Source organism: Barbus barbus, assembly GCF_936440315.1.
Source record: "Barbus barbus genome assembly, chromosome: 31".
Taxonomy (NCBI): domain Eukaryota; kingdom Metazoa; phylum Chordata; class Actinopteri; order Cypriniformes; family Cyprinidae; genus Barbus; species Barbus barbus.
Window position 1 is genome coordinate 23,036,281 of NC_136759.1, and position 19,855 is coordinate 23,056,135.

The window sequence follows — 19,855 nt, forward strand, 5'->3', positions numbered from 1 at the left end:
AAGAGTTCTGGTGCAGAGACATTCAACAAGCGACAGCAGCAGGGCTATCACATAATACTGGACTGGATTACAAAACTTCATAACAACACCAATCTGATGCCGTTCTTGCCACGTTGTGACTTTTCAGCCGTTTCCAATGTAACCAAGTAGCTGCATTTTCTTTCTGTTTGTTCTTTCGCGTTTCACGTCATATTTTCTTGTGACTGTCATATGTGACATTTTAAGAGACAAACAGTATTGCTGGTACCATGGCTGACGCAGCCCAAACCCAGATGGTCGAGATCGACCCGGACTTCGAGCCGCTCTCCAGACCCCGCTCCTGTACTTGGCCGCTGCCGCGTCCGGAGTTTCCCAACCCCGCCGCCACCGACTCCAACACATCGTCTCCGGCTCCGTCCGTCAAGCAGGAGCCCTCCAGCAACACGGACTTTATCAACAACCTCAGTTTGCTGGAAGAGAATGAGGACTACCCTGATCAGAAGCCCCTCATGCTATGCGGCGATTTCCAATGCCAGGAGAACTGCATCCACCAGCAGCAAATCCCGAGTCACCAGCAACAGGTGCCTGTGCTCTCCTCTCCGGTGGCCGCCGCCGCGGCAGCCGCTCAGCGCAAGAGCAGCTCGTCCAGACGCAACGCCTGGGGAAATATGTCATACGCGGACCTGATAACCAAAGCCATCGAGAGCACCCCCGAAAAACGGCTCACCTTGTCTCAGGTCTACGACTGGATGGTGAAAAACGTCCCTTATTTTAAGGACAAGGGGGATAGTAACAGCTCCGCTGGTTGGAAGGTATTTATGTTTTCAGTTTTGGTCTGCACACTCGTGCGTGAGTCGGTTGCACCTTGTGTTTTGGGTTTTCACGCCAAATAGTTTAACTTCTATAAACGCGTCTCGGTTCCCATGGTTTCCATTCAGATGCGCTCCCATCCAGCTGTTATGAAAACAAATAGGCTACGCGTCTTGTGCGAACGCCCCCGCGTCATGCGAACTTTTGGGTTTTGCTCAGCTGGTATTAATTCTTGCTGTCCCGTGTGACCTAATTACTTAGTTTAGGGGCTGATTATTATGCATCCTTCACTTATTGTTTTAGGATTGTCATGGGATTCACTGTCGTATAGGATAGATGATTGCCTCTCGTTACATGAGGTGGTGCACTGCAGTTAATAGTTCAAGTGCTGACCCATGTCACATGACAGGTCCCGAGTAACAAGTGTTTTATAGATGCCTGCTGACAGCAAAGACGTCTAGGATCTTTCCACATTTCCAGATGAAACTCGTTGGAGTTGAAGTTAGGACAAGAAAAAACTTGAACCCAGTTCAAATACCAGACCCCCAAGTGCCAGACCACTACAAACCCCCCTAAAGGTCTGGTCACATTTTGTGGGATGTGGGAAAGGCGATTTGTCTATTGTAAATAATGAAGCACCGCTCAGACCGATGTCACTTTTATATCAAGCACACAGTGAATTCATATGACTAGCATATGACACTGTATTTCATCTGCAAAATTTGCATAACAATGGTAATTTGACCACAGCTTGAGTTCAGGACTCATTCAAGAAACCCTAAACCAATACAAAACCCCTCAAGGCCCAGATACAGACTTAGACTAGCACTGAGAAAATGCTGCATGTATAGGGATTAACACTTATGAAAATTCATAACTTTTTATCTATTTTTTGGTAAATTGGTGGCCAGTATTAATTTGCATGAATCTCAGTTGTATTTTTTTATACAATCTGCCCACTTATGGTTAGATTTAGGGGTGGACCTTCATATTAAAAAAAAAAAAACTGTACATTTTCGTACAAATCACATTGTACAAATTCATACGAAATCATCACCTCGTAACTTATTTTAGGTGATGTTTTATCATCAGACCGGGATAAATTTATTGCAACATTCCTTAATCAAGAGAATCAGGTTTTCACATTATTTTAATTTGTCCAAAAATAGAAATTCTATTATAGGAAATAAATGTTATATGAATTGCTTTACCTAAATTAATAAGCATTGTAAAAAAAAAAAAAAAAAAAGTTTAAATGGGTTAATAAAGTTTTGAGGTCATGAAAAGACACCACACTGACTAGATGTTGAGGTTTTTCGTACTCTCCAATAAGAGTTCAGCGTAAGTGTGACACAGATCCATAAGACTGAGCTTTGGTCATGTTTATGTGTCATGAAGATCAAGACGTCAAACACAAGATATGTGATAAGATGGATCCTAATAAATCAGTTCGGGTGACAAGCTGTCTTACGTTGTTGTACCACCGGTATGCCTGAACCACCCTGGCAACCGGAGAAACAGGAAAACAGTGCTTTTTATATCCATGGAAACCTCTTCATTAAGTGGGTCCAAAGTTGTGTTGTTAGGTGTAGTGCATCATCACACCGCACGCTATTAATATCCGTGGGATTAACTGTCAATACCCCCCTGATGTTTGCCAAGTATGCAAGCATGGCGGTCTACGCATACAAGGAAAGATCCGCTCCACCCTCTGATTTATTGTGTGTCTGTGTACCAGCATTCCTCAATTGTCATGCTTTTGTGTGTCCATTGGCGAGGCGTATATGAATTGATGACTGAATGCATTTGGAAACGGGTGCGTTTAACCTCTCTTACCTCTGATGACACATAATTCTTAGTAGCACGGGCAGCACTCAGCGCCTTTCCCACTCTTATCGGAAGCACATCTGATAAACCCAATGTCAAATCATGTGTGTGTTTGTTTTATGGTAGTAAAACTGATATGATCTGTGCTGTGATTGGATGCTCAGTACATGTGACTCGTAATGGGGCAATGTTTTTGAGAACCACAGGAAATTTCCCGCAGGAACTGTTCAATTTTATTCTGATCTCATAAACAATGTGGCGCTGGTAATGATCAGTTAAAGGGTCCCTTGGGGGCACAGCTTCTGTCACTCCAAACTAATATGCTTGAAAGGAAGTTTGAAAATCATCGGGTTTGAATTGTTTTAACAACCAGACAAATACATAATTTCATCTGAGATTGTTTTGTTGGCGAATAGCTATTATGCAATATATTTAAGATATTATCATTATTAATATCAGTCGTAGTAATATCTTAAAAACAATTCATTTTATATTTAATTATTAAATTATTGCATTATTAAATATTTTATTAAATAATAATTTTTTGCATGTAATTAACAACAACAATCATACATTGAGTATAATAATTATTGTTTTAATTAAATAAGTGACTGCATGGTTTATTTGTACTTTTAAAATGTATTTGTTTTGCAGGTTATAATGTAACTTTTAACTTAAACTGTAAGCTGTAACATGTTGGCAGGCATCTTTCTCCAGGCAGTCAGTCCTCTTGGGGAAGACACAGGGACGCAGGCACTTTAATTTTTGCCAGCTTTGTTTTCTCCAGAGAGCTGGTAGTCACACAGAGAAAAAAAGCAAGGATGTGAGAGGGGGAGAAATCTATCAGCGCTGCTCCTTGCACGCTCTGATCGTGACAAGAGAATTGAATCTTTGACAGCCCCCTAACACCCGCCCAATCAACCCTAATTGCTGAATCATCTGGCTAAATTGTCAGTTCGTGAAGCAGAGAAGAGCTCTGTATTGCTGCAGTCTGGGCTTCAGTCCAGGGGATAAAGTAACTCTTTTTGACAAAGTAACTTACAGTTTAATGTCACACTTCCAAAGGGTGAATTCTTGAAGCCAGGTTACCATACACAGGTCACCCTTTATCCCGTTCCCACAATCTACTAAAAACCAGTGTTAGTTACACTAGTGCACTGATTTATTTTTGTAACAATATGTTCAGGAACTTTGGCATGTGAAATTTACATGGTAACAGATGTGCTTAAAGACTAACTGTGCATTAGTTAAATGCTGATGTTGGTTGTTTAATGAAGGGAAACAGAAAACAGTTCAAAGGAAAAGTGCATACCAGACACAAAATACACATTCCTCAGTGATCAGTTGAGATAAATCTTACATTTGCTGACTCTAGCTTCAGTTAAATCAATGTTTTGTAACTTTTGTTCAGGTTGGATACCTGCTTCATACTTGAATTTAATATATAATAATAAAAAACAAAACATATTTAGTCAGACAATTATTTTACTATACAAAGGTAACACAACAGGTAGCATACAATTATATATATATATGTGTATGTATGTATGTGTGTGTGTGTGTGTTATAATATGATCTCTATTTTTCATTTAATATATCTAATCTGAATAAATCAAATCTATTAATTTTATTAAATAAAATTAATTAATTAAATAACAATAAGAATACAAACCATTTATGAAATAATAGTAAATATGAAATAACATATTTGTCATATGTATGAATACATACAATTTGTTAAATAATAATAAACATAATTAAATACAATATTTGTCATCTTACATTCTTTTTAGAGTTCTGACTGTAATAACTGTTGTAATATCTAAAGAGAAAACTGTCACATTTAGACATGTATTGTTTAGAGCATTTTTCCTTCCAGATTTTAGTGAATGACAAATTACCTCTATTAATAGGAAATGGAAACTAGTGAGTCAACCATCTCCGAGCAACTTGACATGATAGCTCATCTCTTCTCCGCAGAGAACGTCCATAGCACATCATTTACCATCAAGGGACATTTGTTGAACAGATTTCAACAGATTTTGTACCAGATTATTGTTGTGATTTATTTATTTCATTATTTTTACTCCTCTATTATGAATAACCATTCACAGGTTCAGTCTGAGTTTGAGTTTTCATCAGAATTTGCAAAAGCACAAGCTATGACAATGCATATGAGTCTGATGCTTTCTCTAGAGAGGCTCTTGTGTTGTGCTGTGAAGCTCCTGTAGTGTATATCTGAAACTCTAGTTTCTCTTGCATGTGTTTTGTAAGGTTACACGTGATATGAGGTCTCTGAGTGTTTCTAAACAAACGTGCTTAGATGGTTCAGTTTGATCTGTCCTGTGTTGTTCCTCCATCTGCTTTTGCTATATCTGTGAAACATACGTCACTCTTGATGTGTAAATATTTGATGCAGGTCTCTGTCGCCAATCACTTGAGCGCTCTTTGATGTCCGCAATCGATTTTGCTGTCCTGTGGTACGTCACACTTTGCTCCTGTGATAACCCATCCTCCAATCAACTGGCATTTTTTGAAAACCGTTTTCAAAACATAGACCTCAGTTCAGGTACATTCACCTCGACCATCTAAGAAAACTAGCTCAGAAATGTAAAAGAGTTTTTGTGGATGTCATGTCATGATAAGATTAAAATATCAATGTAATACAGTTATAAGTAACCATAATAATATTAATAATTATTATTATTATGCTTATGTAATAATTGTATAATATTATAGAATTATAATACTGAAAGTTAAAAAATATTTGTAAACAAAAATATGCATTGTACATTAAGCTAGCCTATTTAGTCTTAAGTTTGACTGGTATATTTATTTTTATTAAATTTGAACGATGATTATTTTTATCTTGTAAAAATTTAGTTACATCTATCATGGTCAAACATTGGGTTGATATCAGTGTGTAACTACTAAGTTAATGTGTTGTGCAGATGTTTGCCCAGTGAAGATAATCTGAAAGAAAAGACTCTGCATATTTTTATATAATTGATGCAGCGAAATGCAATTTTTACTGAAACAAAAGTAAAAGTTTTCAGTTAGCGAAAAACCAAAACCAATACCAATACCAATACCAAAGTGTATTTAATAAGCAATTAATGAATCAAATTTATTTAATTATAAACACAAATGAGTCGTAAATAAACATTTACATTGCACATTAGGCAATCACTTAAATAATGAATATTTATTTATTTATTTAATGCCATATTTAAGGCTTTTTTTTTCTTCGAGGACGCTAATTGGGTTCAGACAGTGCCGAGACTAGACTACGCAAAATGTTTATTTTGAAATAAAAATGTTTATTGGTGAAAGAATGCATGTACCGCATTTGTCCGTGTTTCAACTCGTTTTTTTAGTCTCGAGCAAGAGACTGTATGACATTCACATTACTTTTGACTGATTTTTACATAGAGAGGGTGAAATGATCATTCATATGTTTTAATTTCAGTTTCGTTTTTGAGTTTGGCCAGTGTTTCGGGGTCCTACGCAGCTTGCGTATTCTGCGTATAGGGAGGATCGGCTCTGGGTTCTGAAAATCTGACCACATCTGCTCCCTGTGATGCTCACATTGCCTTCTGCTCTATTACTGCGAGAAAGAGCAGTTAATTCCTTGAAGAGCTGAGAACATTAGATGTAACATCATTCCAAGAATCTCATATTTTGGCCGAAGGAAATCTGTGTCTTGCTTGTGAAGCTCCTGCTGGGACAGTGCAGTCAGCCCTTGTACTTGAGTATGACCAGGATTCATTGCATTCATCCAAAAGCCCTGACCTCCCCTCCGTTCTCACCCCTTCCTTTGGCAACAGCCTCTCTTCCGGCTGTCGCTTGTGCTTACTCATGGGTCGCTACACTTAATCAAATATGACTCTGCATAAACTGGGTCTTTGGCTGTTATTTTTTAACTGTAAAAGCTGGACTAGGCCAAAGCGACGGATAGAGCACTCCTCAGTCATCCCCTCAGGCTTTTGCTGCCTGACGCGCGCTTTCGCTGGAGTTCAGATAAGGCGACACTCATTAAAGGTTGCATAATGAAACGTTTACTGGAATCCGAGAGCTTCAGGCCAAAGTCTGGTGCCACTTGTTAGTCAGTGGAACTCCTTCAGCGGAGAGTGAGCAAGACGGGGTGGTTCTGCCTCTCTTGTGCACTAATGTGACCTGCATTTCCAAATGTAGACCCAACAAACTGACATAACAGGGCCGGTGGACATGTAATTTCAGAGCACATTCCATCCCAGGCCTTTAGTCTTGCAATAAACCTCTTTTAACCTTTCCCTTCCTCCTGTCAGCTTGAGGTATCGCTATCCTTTCTTTCAGTCTACACCCTGTTATGGTGAATGTTTTACGTGGAAAAAAAAAGTGAGCTGAATCACTATTCCTGGCATGCGTGTAGTAGCCATGTGTGCATACAAGTGCATACATGTGTTAAGGTGTCCTGTAGGAAAAACCAGTGTCATACGGTTGTGCTTTTTGATGGAACGTTTAGTTTGAAAGGCTTGTTTGGTTTACTTCAGACTCTTTAAGGCCCCGTCCACACGAAGACGGGTTTCTCTGTATACGCATACATTTTTTACCGTATAGGCGTTTCGTTCACAGGAAACCGGCGTTTTCGAAGAGTGAAACCGATCATTTTTGAAACCGGGTCCCAGGGTGGATAAATTTGAAAACGCCGTTTTCATAATTTCGTGTGGACGGCGAATCCGTATATTTTCTGAAACGATGACGTCATCAGACCACGTCTCGCCCCTAATCAGACACCGCTACGTTACATAACAACGACAACAACAACAATGTCAGACTACGTGCCTGTGTTCGTGCTGTAGAACCTACTGAGCTCATTAGTTTTATTAAAGCAAAATCTTCTGCTTTGTGTGTTAGTTTATATTCAGCGCGCAAGGTTTACGCACATGGTCCAAGTCTTCTTCTCTGTTTTTTGTGTATCTCTGTGGCAGAATTACAGAGCCACATATTGGTCTGGCATGTGTACTACATCGTTTTCAGTCGGTTTCAGTGATTCCGTGTGGACGCAGATATTTCCTGAGACGACTCCGTGTTTACGGAATTTGAGGCAAAAAAAAAGATCGGATACGAGAAACCCGTCTTCGTGTGGACGTAGCCTAAATCAGGGATATCAGGGATTTATCCTTTTAAATCAGGGATAGTAATCTTGAAGTCCCTGATTAGCTGGTTCAGGTGTGTTTAATTAGGTTCAACGCTAAACTCTGCAGGACAGTGGCCAGGGACGGATTAACGCACGGGCCTACTGGGCACCTGGGCACTGGATTTCGATTTCAACCGTGCCCCCTCAGATTTTTGAGGCAAGTGGATTTTGAATGCAGCATCCAAAAGACAAAAAAAAAAAAAATTGCCGAATAATATTTTTTATATTTAATAAACGATCACACCGGTGTGATTAGATCATTCAGTGCAGCACATCACCAGCTGCAAAATTAAAATCTGTGTTCGCTCAACTTCGCTGGCTGGCAGCCAGAGACTAGAGCCCTGCAAGGGCTTCAAATTTAGGCCCTAGCCCGGCCCTGGCCCGAGACGCTCAGGCCCTAGCCCACCCCGTGTCAGACAGCTTATCAGAATTACCGGCTCGAGTCCGACCTGAGCCCGTCTTTTTTTCCCTCTTCTCCTAAAACAGTTTATACTACTGTTTCGGCTATTAAAATAGTTCAGTTTTCTATGTAATGGCAAAATGATTATATTTCGTTTCGTTTTTGTATTAAGTTAATTTAGAGAAACGTTTGGAGCATATTTTTTCCTTAAATAGCCTATAGTAATAAGTCCTAAGTTTTTGTTTTTTAAAGTAACGGCCAAGTGGCCAGCGGCAGACAGTGAGCTGATCATAGCCTATGTTTGATCAATTTAGCCTTCTCAAATCATCACGACTTGCCTAAAATAAAATCTATAGATATACTAAAACAGTTCAAGCATATAACAATGTTTAAACGTTAAACCTGCGCTATAATAATAATGTGCGCTAGCCTATATCTGAGTTTGTGCGGAGAGTGGAAGCTAAAGCGCGCTCTGCAGGACATGGAGGTACCAGCGCAAACATTTGCATTTATTTCAGTGGAAACAAATTAAAATAGCCTACGGCATAATTTATTTCTGATAAAGGTAAGAGTAATACATCATTCGGAACTGTAAAGAGTCTACTTTTATTTGTGGGCACTCACAATATCAACAAAACGTGCTTTTATAAAACAAAGAAAACAAACATGATGCGCTTTCTGCCGTCTTGAACAGGAGCGCTTCACAAAAATGAACCGAAGCTGAGCGAATACATGCCTCACAGACATGATAAATATATCTATAGAAAGCTTTAAATTATCACTTAACGAAATTAAAAATTGAAAACAAAAACTCTTTTATTATAATCTTGATCATAATCAATAAAGATGCATTTCTCTCTAAAGGCGCGTCTAATGAGGAGACGGCGAGTTAGGATCAGCAACTTCATCCTTGCGACACGGACTCAGAAAACCTAGTAGCTATATTAGTAAATAATTCAAATATCCCCTTAATATTTCACGCGGACACATTCATGGTTATTATATTTGCTGGGGCTTTGCAGCAAGCTTTAGCCTATTGCGTGCATTTGAACGCAGAACTATTCAGCCACGCTGAAGTCACTTGAGCACGCTCTCTGCTGCTGCGGGACGCTAAACACCGTCGAGTCGCTCTTGACACCAGTTTCCACCAGCGCAGCAATTTTTTTCATCACTAATTGATGGATGTCTAAAATATAAAAATAAGGAGAAACCTAAAACAGGCCCGAGGCCCGGCCCGCATCTGAACTATGATGTGAAAATTGGCCTTTTGCCGAACTTTATTTCCCCCTTTTCAAATCTCATATCACATCGTAAAGGCATTTATTTTTAATAAAAATTAAAGAAATAACCAAAAAGTTGAAAATAAAGTATCGGGTAGGTGTAGGGAGGGCTTTATTATCAATAAAGTGTCATCCATTTAATAATCTGAATTAAAATGATAATTTACACTCAATACGTTATTATAGCGTACTGTTTTATAAAGTACTACAACACTGAAGTGCAGATAATTGCCACTATTTTGCAACAAGTAGTATAAAAAGCAGAAAATCCTGCTATTTTAACATGTAAATATAATCTATAGCTATTTGCACTTAGTGTAAATAGAATCCATTGCTATTTGAACTTTGAAAATGGCCGCGATTTTAACTGAGGGGGGCCTTTAATCAGTCCGTGCCCAGGGCACGTCTGCGTCATGATCCGTCCCTGACAGTGGCCCTCTAAAAGTAGGATTTGGACACCCCTGCTTTAAAGAGTTCTCCCAAAAATGTTATATCTGTCATTATCTAATTAGCTTAACTCGTTCCAAATTACATACAGTCAAGTATGAGCTCTGAAGAAAAATTATTTATTTTGAAGAACATCCTGGTCACTCTTTTCTATTTAATGAAAGTGAATGACATAGTGCTGTCAAAGTAAAAATCACCATAAAAATGGTCCACATGAATAACGCACTATATTCCAATTCGAAACCTTTTGATGTGTAAATTTTTATTTTTCACTCAATGTCTTGACGTTCTCCCTAGCTCTCCTTGGTGCATTCATGACATTTCATAAGACAAGTAACATCTGAATGGTCAACACTTCATTGGAGTTGGATTTAGAATTCATTCAGTATTCAATTAATCAGTTCATATCTAGATTTAAAAAGAAAAATAGTCTTAATACTTTAGGATTTAGGAATCAAACTGATCTGGTCACAGTGGTAAGCAGCTCATTGGAGGGGAAGTGTTTTAGTGAAAAATGACTTAAATGACTTAAGTCTGTTGTATGGCTTCAGAAAATAGCTCACAAGTCTGTCACAAGTCACATATTATGGTCCTTTTTCCATCATTTTAGAACCTGAGAGCCCGAGTCCTCATTCACTTTCATTACATGGAAAAGGCCAGAATATGCTTTAAAAAAAAAAAAATTAAATCACTTTTTGTAGAATGTGAGGGAATAAATAGAAATAAAAAGAACTAAAACATCCAATCCTGTTTCTGGAAGGTAGATGTCCTGTAGAGTTTAGGTATAACGTACGGTGTAACACACTTAGCCAATTCCGATATGTTTGATTAGGATTTTAACTAAACTATTCACCCCTGCACAAAAAAAAAAAAAGATTTGGCTTGGCACATATTCTTTGCGCGGAAGTTGAGATTACTATCCTAACCCTGTATTTTTTCAATACTCTGTTTACCTTTTTGACCTCAGAGAATGCAGCAGAACCAGAGACAAGAAGCAGAGATTTATGTTGCACCCTTTTCCAGACTAAACATACCACTGACAGAGAATAAGGAATTAACAAGAGCAATGTTTGATATTCTTCAAGTACCGTGGGATCCAAGGGACACATTTGCAAGTGCTGAAAATATGTACTGCAGATTTCTGCTCTCCCGCAAGTTCTTGGCAGTACAGTGTCCAAAGAAATCAAACTCAAGCAATTCATTGTCATTACACTATTTTGTTCTGAATGGCTACACAATTTCCAAAAGGAGAGACCTTTGCGCGAAATTGTCCGATCCTTAACCTGCTTCAGAGTTTACTAACAGTTGTTCTTAATTTGTTTATCAACAATGAGCAAGGCAGTGTATTTTGAGCCATGTTACATAGCGATCTGAGGTCCCTCACCTATGATGTAAGAGTGCACTCTGGTAAAACCTTCCAAGTAGGACAGTTCCGGCAAGTCCGCAGCAGACCTTTAAAACCATCTGCTGCATTTAAACTGTGGACAAGGTGGACGGGGGAAGTATTTTGGGGCTCGACAGAGCCAACGGGGGTTAGCATGCCTCTCCCCACACCCTCCTGTGCCCATCTGCCTGTCTGGGCAGGGTGACAGGGTGGCGTAACCAGTCTCGCTGTGGTCAGAACACGCTGATATCTCGACGGACTGCTGGCCGCAGCCCAGGGACAGAACATCACATCCTCATGATTCAGTTTAACAGTGTTGGGGATTGCATGAGGCCACAGAGCTGCATGTTGGCAGGATTGCTGTTTGGGTTGCAACATGCTCCCCCAACCCCATAACATATAAATTCAAGTAGAAAGATGGCAAATATTTGGACATACATGTCGGACAGTTTCACCACTGATTATATGTTTCAGCGGTGATGTAGATGTTTGGAGCCTTGGGCTATTATAAGGTGACCAGATTTCTGAAATGAAAACCGGGGGGCGTTTCTAGTCCAGCGGTCAACATATAGTTCAGATTTCCGTGAATAAAAAAAAAAAAAAAGGATTGTCTGACTTGGCTGTTACCACACAAATAAATTTAGGTTTCCCGGTCAGTATTTAGGTAGTAACTGATTTAAAGTTTGTGGCTTTAAGTTTTGTTTTCCACTTCTACAGTGTTACAACATGGTTGCGTGACTTGAATCACGTAATATTAACCTACAGGTCAGAGATATTCTGGAAATTTGGCACAGCAAATCCCAACTGAAGGAATTTGCACCAACAGGTTTGTTTTTCCTTCTCTTTGCTAGATTTAAGAGCCCATCTGATGCTGAGGGTAGACATACTGGACCATTTAAAACCAAATAGTCATGGGGAGTGAGTCAGAGTGAGTCACAAAGTTGTTTGGTATGATGGCAGTAGGTGAGCACGGCACCAGTGTAAGAAACTCATCTACTCTATCTTCACTGTAAATCAACACTCTCAATAAAGGGCTCATCATGTGATGAAAAACAAGATTTTCCCTGAGTTAGAAACAACATAGATATCCTCTAACGTTCACAATGTTAAGCTTGCTGTACCATTTATTGAAAATATTATTCAAAAACCATATTCATTCAGTAATGCCGTGTGTTGTTGTGAAAGACAAAGCAGTTCTGGCTTTGTTTGGAACTATTTCTGTCGGTGACATTGAGCAAAAACAGACAATATTATGTCCAAAATGATAAACAATATTAACTTTTTTAACCATTAACTGTTTTATACAGTAGTTCAATAAACAAACAAGATCACATGTGCAATTATGCAGATATTCAAGAAAAAACATTTGCACTCTTGCACTCCTGCTCATGTAATATTGCTAAACTATATAATATTATATAGGTAAAAGACATTTGTTTTTACATACCGGTATTTTTTTGATCACTCTAATGACCAAAAGTTGTGCGTGTTGTTTAACAGAGACAGCCAAGCTAAACTTACTAGGTTATACTGTAAATATTTAAAAAAATCTTCGTCCTTATCGCCTGCTTATGAATTTGCTGGCTTCTGTGGCACAGCAGCTTATAACAGAACTTGTAAACGGTCATTTTGTTCATAGTGATTTTGTTCTTTCGCACATGTGGGTCAGTTCAGGACTGTCATTCGTTCACACTGAAATCTAATATTGGCCACATTTAAAAATGATAATGTGAACAGCCATCCAAAAAAAATCATACCTGAGCAATAAATCGGAATTGAGCACTAATGCTTGCAGTGTTAACGTAGCCTAAGTCTTAGTAAGCCTTTTTGTTGAAAAAAACTAATACTTTAATTGAGAAAGAGACTATAAAGGCTTTTACACTGTCACATAAAAATCCAAATTAAATACTTCTTCCTAGTCATCCAAAATCCTGAAATGTATTAGTTTCCACAAAAATATTAACTGTTTTAACCTTGATAATAATAATAAATACAGTATTTCTTTGGTTTTACTTTATTTTTATACATTTAAACACAGTATTTCTTAAGCGGCCAATCAAATGATTTCTGAAAACTGGAGACAAATGTTGACCCTCTTTTTGACCTTGTATACAGCCACTTTTATGTGTATGTAGGGCAGCACAATGTTATGGAAATATAACTGGTGTATAGGTGTGGAGAGCCGAGTTGCGATGAAAAGAAAATCACTTTGTGCACTTTGCCAGTAGAAATGATGTTTGTTATTAGGCAGCGCTTCTTCTGAAAAAGATTGAGCTGTCACGTCACATTTCCTGTTAAAAAGAAGAGGTTCATCTGCTGCTGAGTGACAAATGAGGGGGTCAGACCGATAAGAGCGATGGACGGGACCACCCAAATTGATCACAGGGGCCACCACTCAGCAAGCTACACTTTGCCCCTTTTTGGGTCATTTTTGTGCATGGAAGTGAAAGAGAGAGAGAACTATGCACCTTCATGGCAGAATTTGTGTGCAAGTATATTGTAGCCGTCACTTTTATGAGCCCGCCGGCTGCCGAGGCCCCAAACCGCAGGCATTACCCTCTCCACTGTTGTGCAACTCCTGCCCTAAAGCGATTATACGTGGTGCCTGTTAGACTGGCCCACTATTATGACACATAGACACAGAGTGACTGGCTCATGCTCACACAAACACACTCTCACACACATAGACATGCCTTTCCACACAATATTCAAACGTTGAACCACTTCTGTGCCAAAAAGCATATCAAGTACTTCATCTTGATTTTGTATCAAGATTGATAGAGAATATGGAGATGTTAACATTTTAGTTTTATCTGGCATACACTGTGGGATTTTATTTGACATAATTTACATATCTACATTTGCGTCTTCCTGCCTTTTTTATATATAAGAACAGACTATTTGTGTAACTGGTTTTAAAACAACCTCTGTAGTGCCAGGGACTGAATCAGAAATCAGTCATAAAATGTAATTCATATTGCAGAATGTCATGAAATTTGGCACATTTTTGATGAATAAATAAAAAAAGAGGTCTGTACAATCAGTCAAATTGTGATATAGACAAGTGTACGTAAATATAAAAATGTAAAAATCTGCTATTTAAATGTGAAGTCTGCCCATCAAAATAAAAGTTTGCTTGAAGAAATTGTGACAGAAATATAGGTTACACTTTATTTTAAAGTGTCCTTGTTAGTACTGATTAATATTATTTAACTACATGTACTTACTATATGGTTAGGGTTAGGATTTGGCTTATAATAATAATAATTTGTTACAATTATATAACGCTTTTCTGGGTACTCAAAGCACTTTACATGGAAGGGGGGGATCTCCTCATCCACCACCAGTGATATGGGGTTACTTGCATGTAATAATGCATAATTAATTGTGATTATAATAGTAAATACATGTAACATACAGTGCCCTCCACTTATATTGGCACCCTTGGTAAATATGAGCAAAGGTGGCTGTGAAAATAAATCTGCATTGTTTATCCTTTTGATCTTTCATTCAAAAAATTCACAAAATTCCAACCTATCATTGAAGTAAAACGATTGAAAGTGAGGGCAAAATCTAATTGTGAAATAAATGCTTTCTCTAGTTCATGTTGGCCACAATTATTGGCACCCAATAATTGCAACGTTCTTTTAAACTGAGTTTGTTTTTGGATGAGTGAGAATTTTCCTTGAAACCCTCCTGAACAACATGTTGTGATGTTGAATCTCTACAATTCTTCAGCTGTGATCTTTGGAGAGTCTTTGGCCACTCAAACTCTCCTCCTCACCGTGCATTAGGACGATATAGACACGTCCTCTTCCAGGAAGATTTTTAACATATTTAATTGATTGGAACCTCTTAATTATTACCCTGATGGTGGAAATGGGAATTTTCAATGCTTTAACTATTTTCTTAAAGCCACTTTCTATTTTGTGATGCTCAACAATCTTCTGCACATCAGAACTATATTCTTAGGTTTTACTCCTTGTGATGGATGATTAAGGGAATTTGGCCTCTGTGGTTCCTCATCTTTTTAATCCTGTGGAACAGGAAGTCATGGCTGGTCAATTTCATGCTCCTAGTCACCCTGGTGTGCTAAAACTGTAAATATGAATGGGAATATACTTCAGAGATATTTTACTCATAAGAATTTCCAGGGGTGCCAATAATTGTGGCCAACATTCCTTGGAGAAAAACATAAGTTTCATCATGATATTTTCTCCCCACTTTCGATTGTTTTACTTCAATGATAGGTTAGAATTTTGTGAATTTTTGAGTGAAAGATCAAAAGGATAAACAATTATTTTCACAGCCGCCTTTGGTAATATTTATCAAGGGTGCCAATATTATGTAATATATAATATTATCTATGTAATATATTACCGAAATATATTACTGTTGTCCAGTAGAATGTACTTAGTAATATAATAATCATGATCATCATCTTCAGCTCTTTTGAATTTTCATTCATTTTCAACAATTGTTAATGTTTTATGTCTTTATTTGTTTATCACCAGTTTTGATAGTTGTTTTGTAATAAATGATAAATCTAGAAAAATTTAAACCGACAATGCAGAATTAATTACTAATTAAATGATTATTGCAATGTGTCTAAACCATTCAAATGAAATCTAGGCATATTAAAACTTAAAATGGAAGAAAAATGAAATATGGGGAAAAAAAATAATAATAAATTAAATTGGTCCCTAAAAACGTAAGTTTTAGTTTCAAAAAAGGTTGTTAAATTCACAATGCTTATAATAATTATTAGTAGCTTATAATAATTAACAGTAATTAGACATGCTTCTTGATGAATAAAAATGAATTTAACTATTAAAACGGAAGCAGGAAAAATGTGAAAAAAAAAAGATTTGAGGAAAAATAAAACAGATTCATAGGCCCTACCCTGTGACTATAACCTGTTTTCACTGGTTCTTTTGAGCTGTGTGTGTGTGTGTGTGTGTGGCAGCTGTTTTTGTGATAGTGAATTCCTGGGTTGAGGCAAAGCCATTTGGGCAGATTAAACGTGTGCCCACATGTGTGCTCCTTTTTGTTTCAATGAATCATTCATGTCGTTGTTGGCCTGCCGACTCACTGACTCAATGTTAACTGAACACAACACAGTAGAATGAAAAAACAAGTGGCGGGAGTTTTAAGCCTCTTCGCTGTGTTTTGTTTTGTTTCTGCTTGTTCGCTCCATTTTGTGGATGTTTTGGTGACCAATATTTCCATGCGTCAGTCTCTTCCTGTCAAAGGCGCTGGGGTTTCTGTGACTCATACACAACTTGGAGTGAAAAGACCTCTATAGGAAAAAAACAAAACAATGAAATATTAAATAACATTACATTGTAATATTGTAAATATTTTATTATTAATATATTCATAAATATTATTTATATGTATTATAAGTGTTTTATTGTCAAATACATTATTAATTAAATATTAATTATTACAAAGTAATCAATTGTTTTCTATTATTTTTTTATTATTAAACTAATATTCTAGATATTATCATTTATAATATGCCAATAGTAATAATTGATCACCAAAAGTATATTGTAAAAAAAAAAAAAAAAAAAAAAAAAAAAATATATATATATATATATATATATATATATACTATAGTAGATGTAAAATATAATATGTAATAATATAATACAATAGATTATAAAATAGTTATATATTATTATATAAAAACTTAAAGAAAAAAATGATACACTGAATCCACATAAGTCAAAATAGGACCTTCAGTTTAAGTTCTCTTCTGTTTTGAACTCATGACTTTGAATAAAGTCAAGGCTATGTGGCAGTGCACTGTTGATTTCATCACTGAAGGAGAGAGTGCTGACTCTTCCTGTTCTCCCGTTTCCTCTAAATCACCTCCTAAGCCTTCCTTTCATCCTTCCCTTTCTTAACCTCTTTCCTCTTCCACATTCATTGTCTCCCACAAGGAACCGTCGGAATGTTACAGCAGTTGAAGTAGAATCTGCATGATAGGGCTTTTGGCTGATGCCACATGGAAGCCAAGAGAGATCGAATTCAACATGCAATTAGATCTGGCCTCTGATCCGCACATGTCTTTACTCAATCTGATCCAGAACCGCTTGTGTTATTACAAATCATTGCATTTAGACACTAAACCTTTTTATTCTCATTTATATAACTGCTCATTAATAGTTCATAGTTATTTTCCCTGCTGTAATATTTTTTTTAAGTCTGTATTATTTTAGTATCATTATATATTATATAACAATACTACTTGTATTTAATAATATTTTTAATTCGTTTTTATTTTTAGATTTTTGTTTTGTTTTAATTTTAGTTTGAGTTTGTTTTAGCTATATCTTTAGCTCTATTTCATTTCCGTTTTAGTAATTTTTTACTACTTCAACTTAACATTAAATACAACATTACTAATATTCAACATTCATGTAATTATATTTATATTTTATTTAAGTTATTTCTGTCAGGGTTGTGGGGAGAAGGGATGAGGCGAGGACTCAGTACTGCAGAGAATTGGCTTTATTAATAATAAAAACAAACAAAACCAACCAAAACTACCCTGTAGGGGAAAACAGGACAGCTGGCAGGCTTGGCAAGGCAGGACAGGACAGGACAGGACAGGGCACGACAAGGCAAGGCAGGATCAGCACACGACAGGGGAAGTTATGACGACGAACTGGCACAGGACTGCAAACACAAGGAGATTATTTGTAAGCAAATGAATTATAAAGGGAGCAAATGAGGAGGGTAAGGAGGTAACAGGTGGGGCAAATAAACCGATAATTAGAAATATTGACATGAGAGCACATGGCACATAGAACTAAACAAGACCAGCCATGTGCTCAAACAAAACAAAAACACAAGCACATGGCCAGCAAAACAAATCACTAGCCATGTGCAAAACAGGACACGAACACGCAGCTAATGAGAAGACTCATAAGCCGCGTGTTCACAAAAACAAACATAAAAGCACGCAAACAAAACACACACACACACAGAGGACTCGAAATCGCACGCTCCCCAGCAAGAACAAACAGAAACCAGTGTCAGAAACCAGAACCGAGTCTGAACAAGACAGGAGTGCCGGGATCCGAACACCACGCCCCAACATGAAACAGAGCACGCAGACAAGAGAGCGCGCAGCTCGAGCACACTCGAAGCCGCGCGCTCACCAGAAACAAGACAAGAAGGGAGTGTCAGGGCTCCGTCACAAAACCATGAATAAACTACACCGAAGTGACAGAACCCTGACAATTTCAATTACAAAATCATTTTTAATAGCTTTAGATTTAGCTAGTGCTCAACCAATATCGTCAAAGCTGATATATTAACCGATATTTGGGATTTATTCATTATAGACATCAGCAATCAGTTCTTCAGAAAAACAGTTGTTAACAATTTACTTAAAGCCTTTATTGTACCTAGATTGTACAATGCATCATAAGGTGCATTACAAGGCACAATTAATGCACTAAAACTATTTTTATAATGCATTATACATAAAGGGTTTAAGTTAATTATTACCAAACAGGACTTTCATCTGATAAGCCAGTCACCTACTACCTTCTGGTTTCAGACTACAAGTCTTACTTTTCTCACCTAATGCTTGTGTGAACTACCTCGATCAACATCTCACTGTTTTCGTTCTCTTTAGGCCAGAGGAGAACTTGTCCCCTGACTGAGTCTGGTTTCTCCCAAGGTTGTTTTCCCCTTAAATGTAATAGTATGGCTTCCTTGCCACTGTCGCCTTCTGTCGCCGCATTAACTGACATCATCAGATATTAACAAAATTTGAACTGAATTAAGCAGAATTGAATTAATCTTCCTGCATGGACACTTGTACTTTACCGAATTGAATCAACATGACAAAATGACTCTTGAATAAAATTAATCTGAATAATAACATTGCTGCATACTGTAGAACTGTCTGTAAATGATTGATTAACCTTAAACTGTTATTGATCTGAATTGACTTGCGCTAAACAATAACACTATTGTCTTTTAGAGTGGTTGCATGGCAGAATCTGAATTGTCTCCATAGCTGGGTTTCCTTAATTAATTTAGCTAATTTGCTGTTGAAGCTGCTTTGGCACAATCTGTGTTGTATAAAGCGCTATAGAAATAAATGTGATTGCTATTGTAGACCAAGCGAGAACGGAAGGCGTTATTATTGTAATATTATGCGCTTTGTACTGTAATGTTTTCTCAATGGTGAATGAGGTAATCTGACAGCATTGCATTCAACCCTCCACCAACGCCGTCTCTCATCGTGTGTCGCTGGTTAGCCTCTGGTCTGCCTGTGCGCGCGTTCATGTGCTTTGGAGGAGTCAAAGCTTTGGAGAGTGATTCGCAGGGAGGGTGGGATCTTAGGGAAGTCGTGGCCTAATGGTTAGAGAGTCGGACTTGTAATCCAAAGGTTGCGGGTTTGAGTTTCCGGCCGGCAGGGATTGTAGGTGGGGGGAGTGAATGTCCAGCGCTCTCTCCACCCTCAATACCACGACTGAGGTGCCCTTGAGCAAGGCACCGAACCCCCAACTGCTCCCCGGGCG

At 37.8% G+C, this 19,855-nt stretch overlaps 1 protein-coding gene across 1 annotated transcript in view; it reads left to right on the forward strand.

Annotated features, from left to right (window-relative positions):
* The window catches only part of LOC306851522 (forkhead box protein O1-A), a 45,091-nt gene continuing 25,236 nt past the window's right edge, over positions 1-19,855 (forward strand). Inside the window, exon 1 of the mRNA XM_079387815.1 lies at positions 1-791. Within this exon, the coding sequence (XP_079243941.1) occupies positions 249-791 (543 nt within the window). The 5' untranslated portion in view covers positions 1-248. The remainder of the gene's footprint in view (positions 792-19,855) is intronic.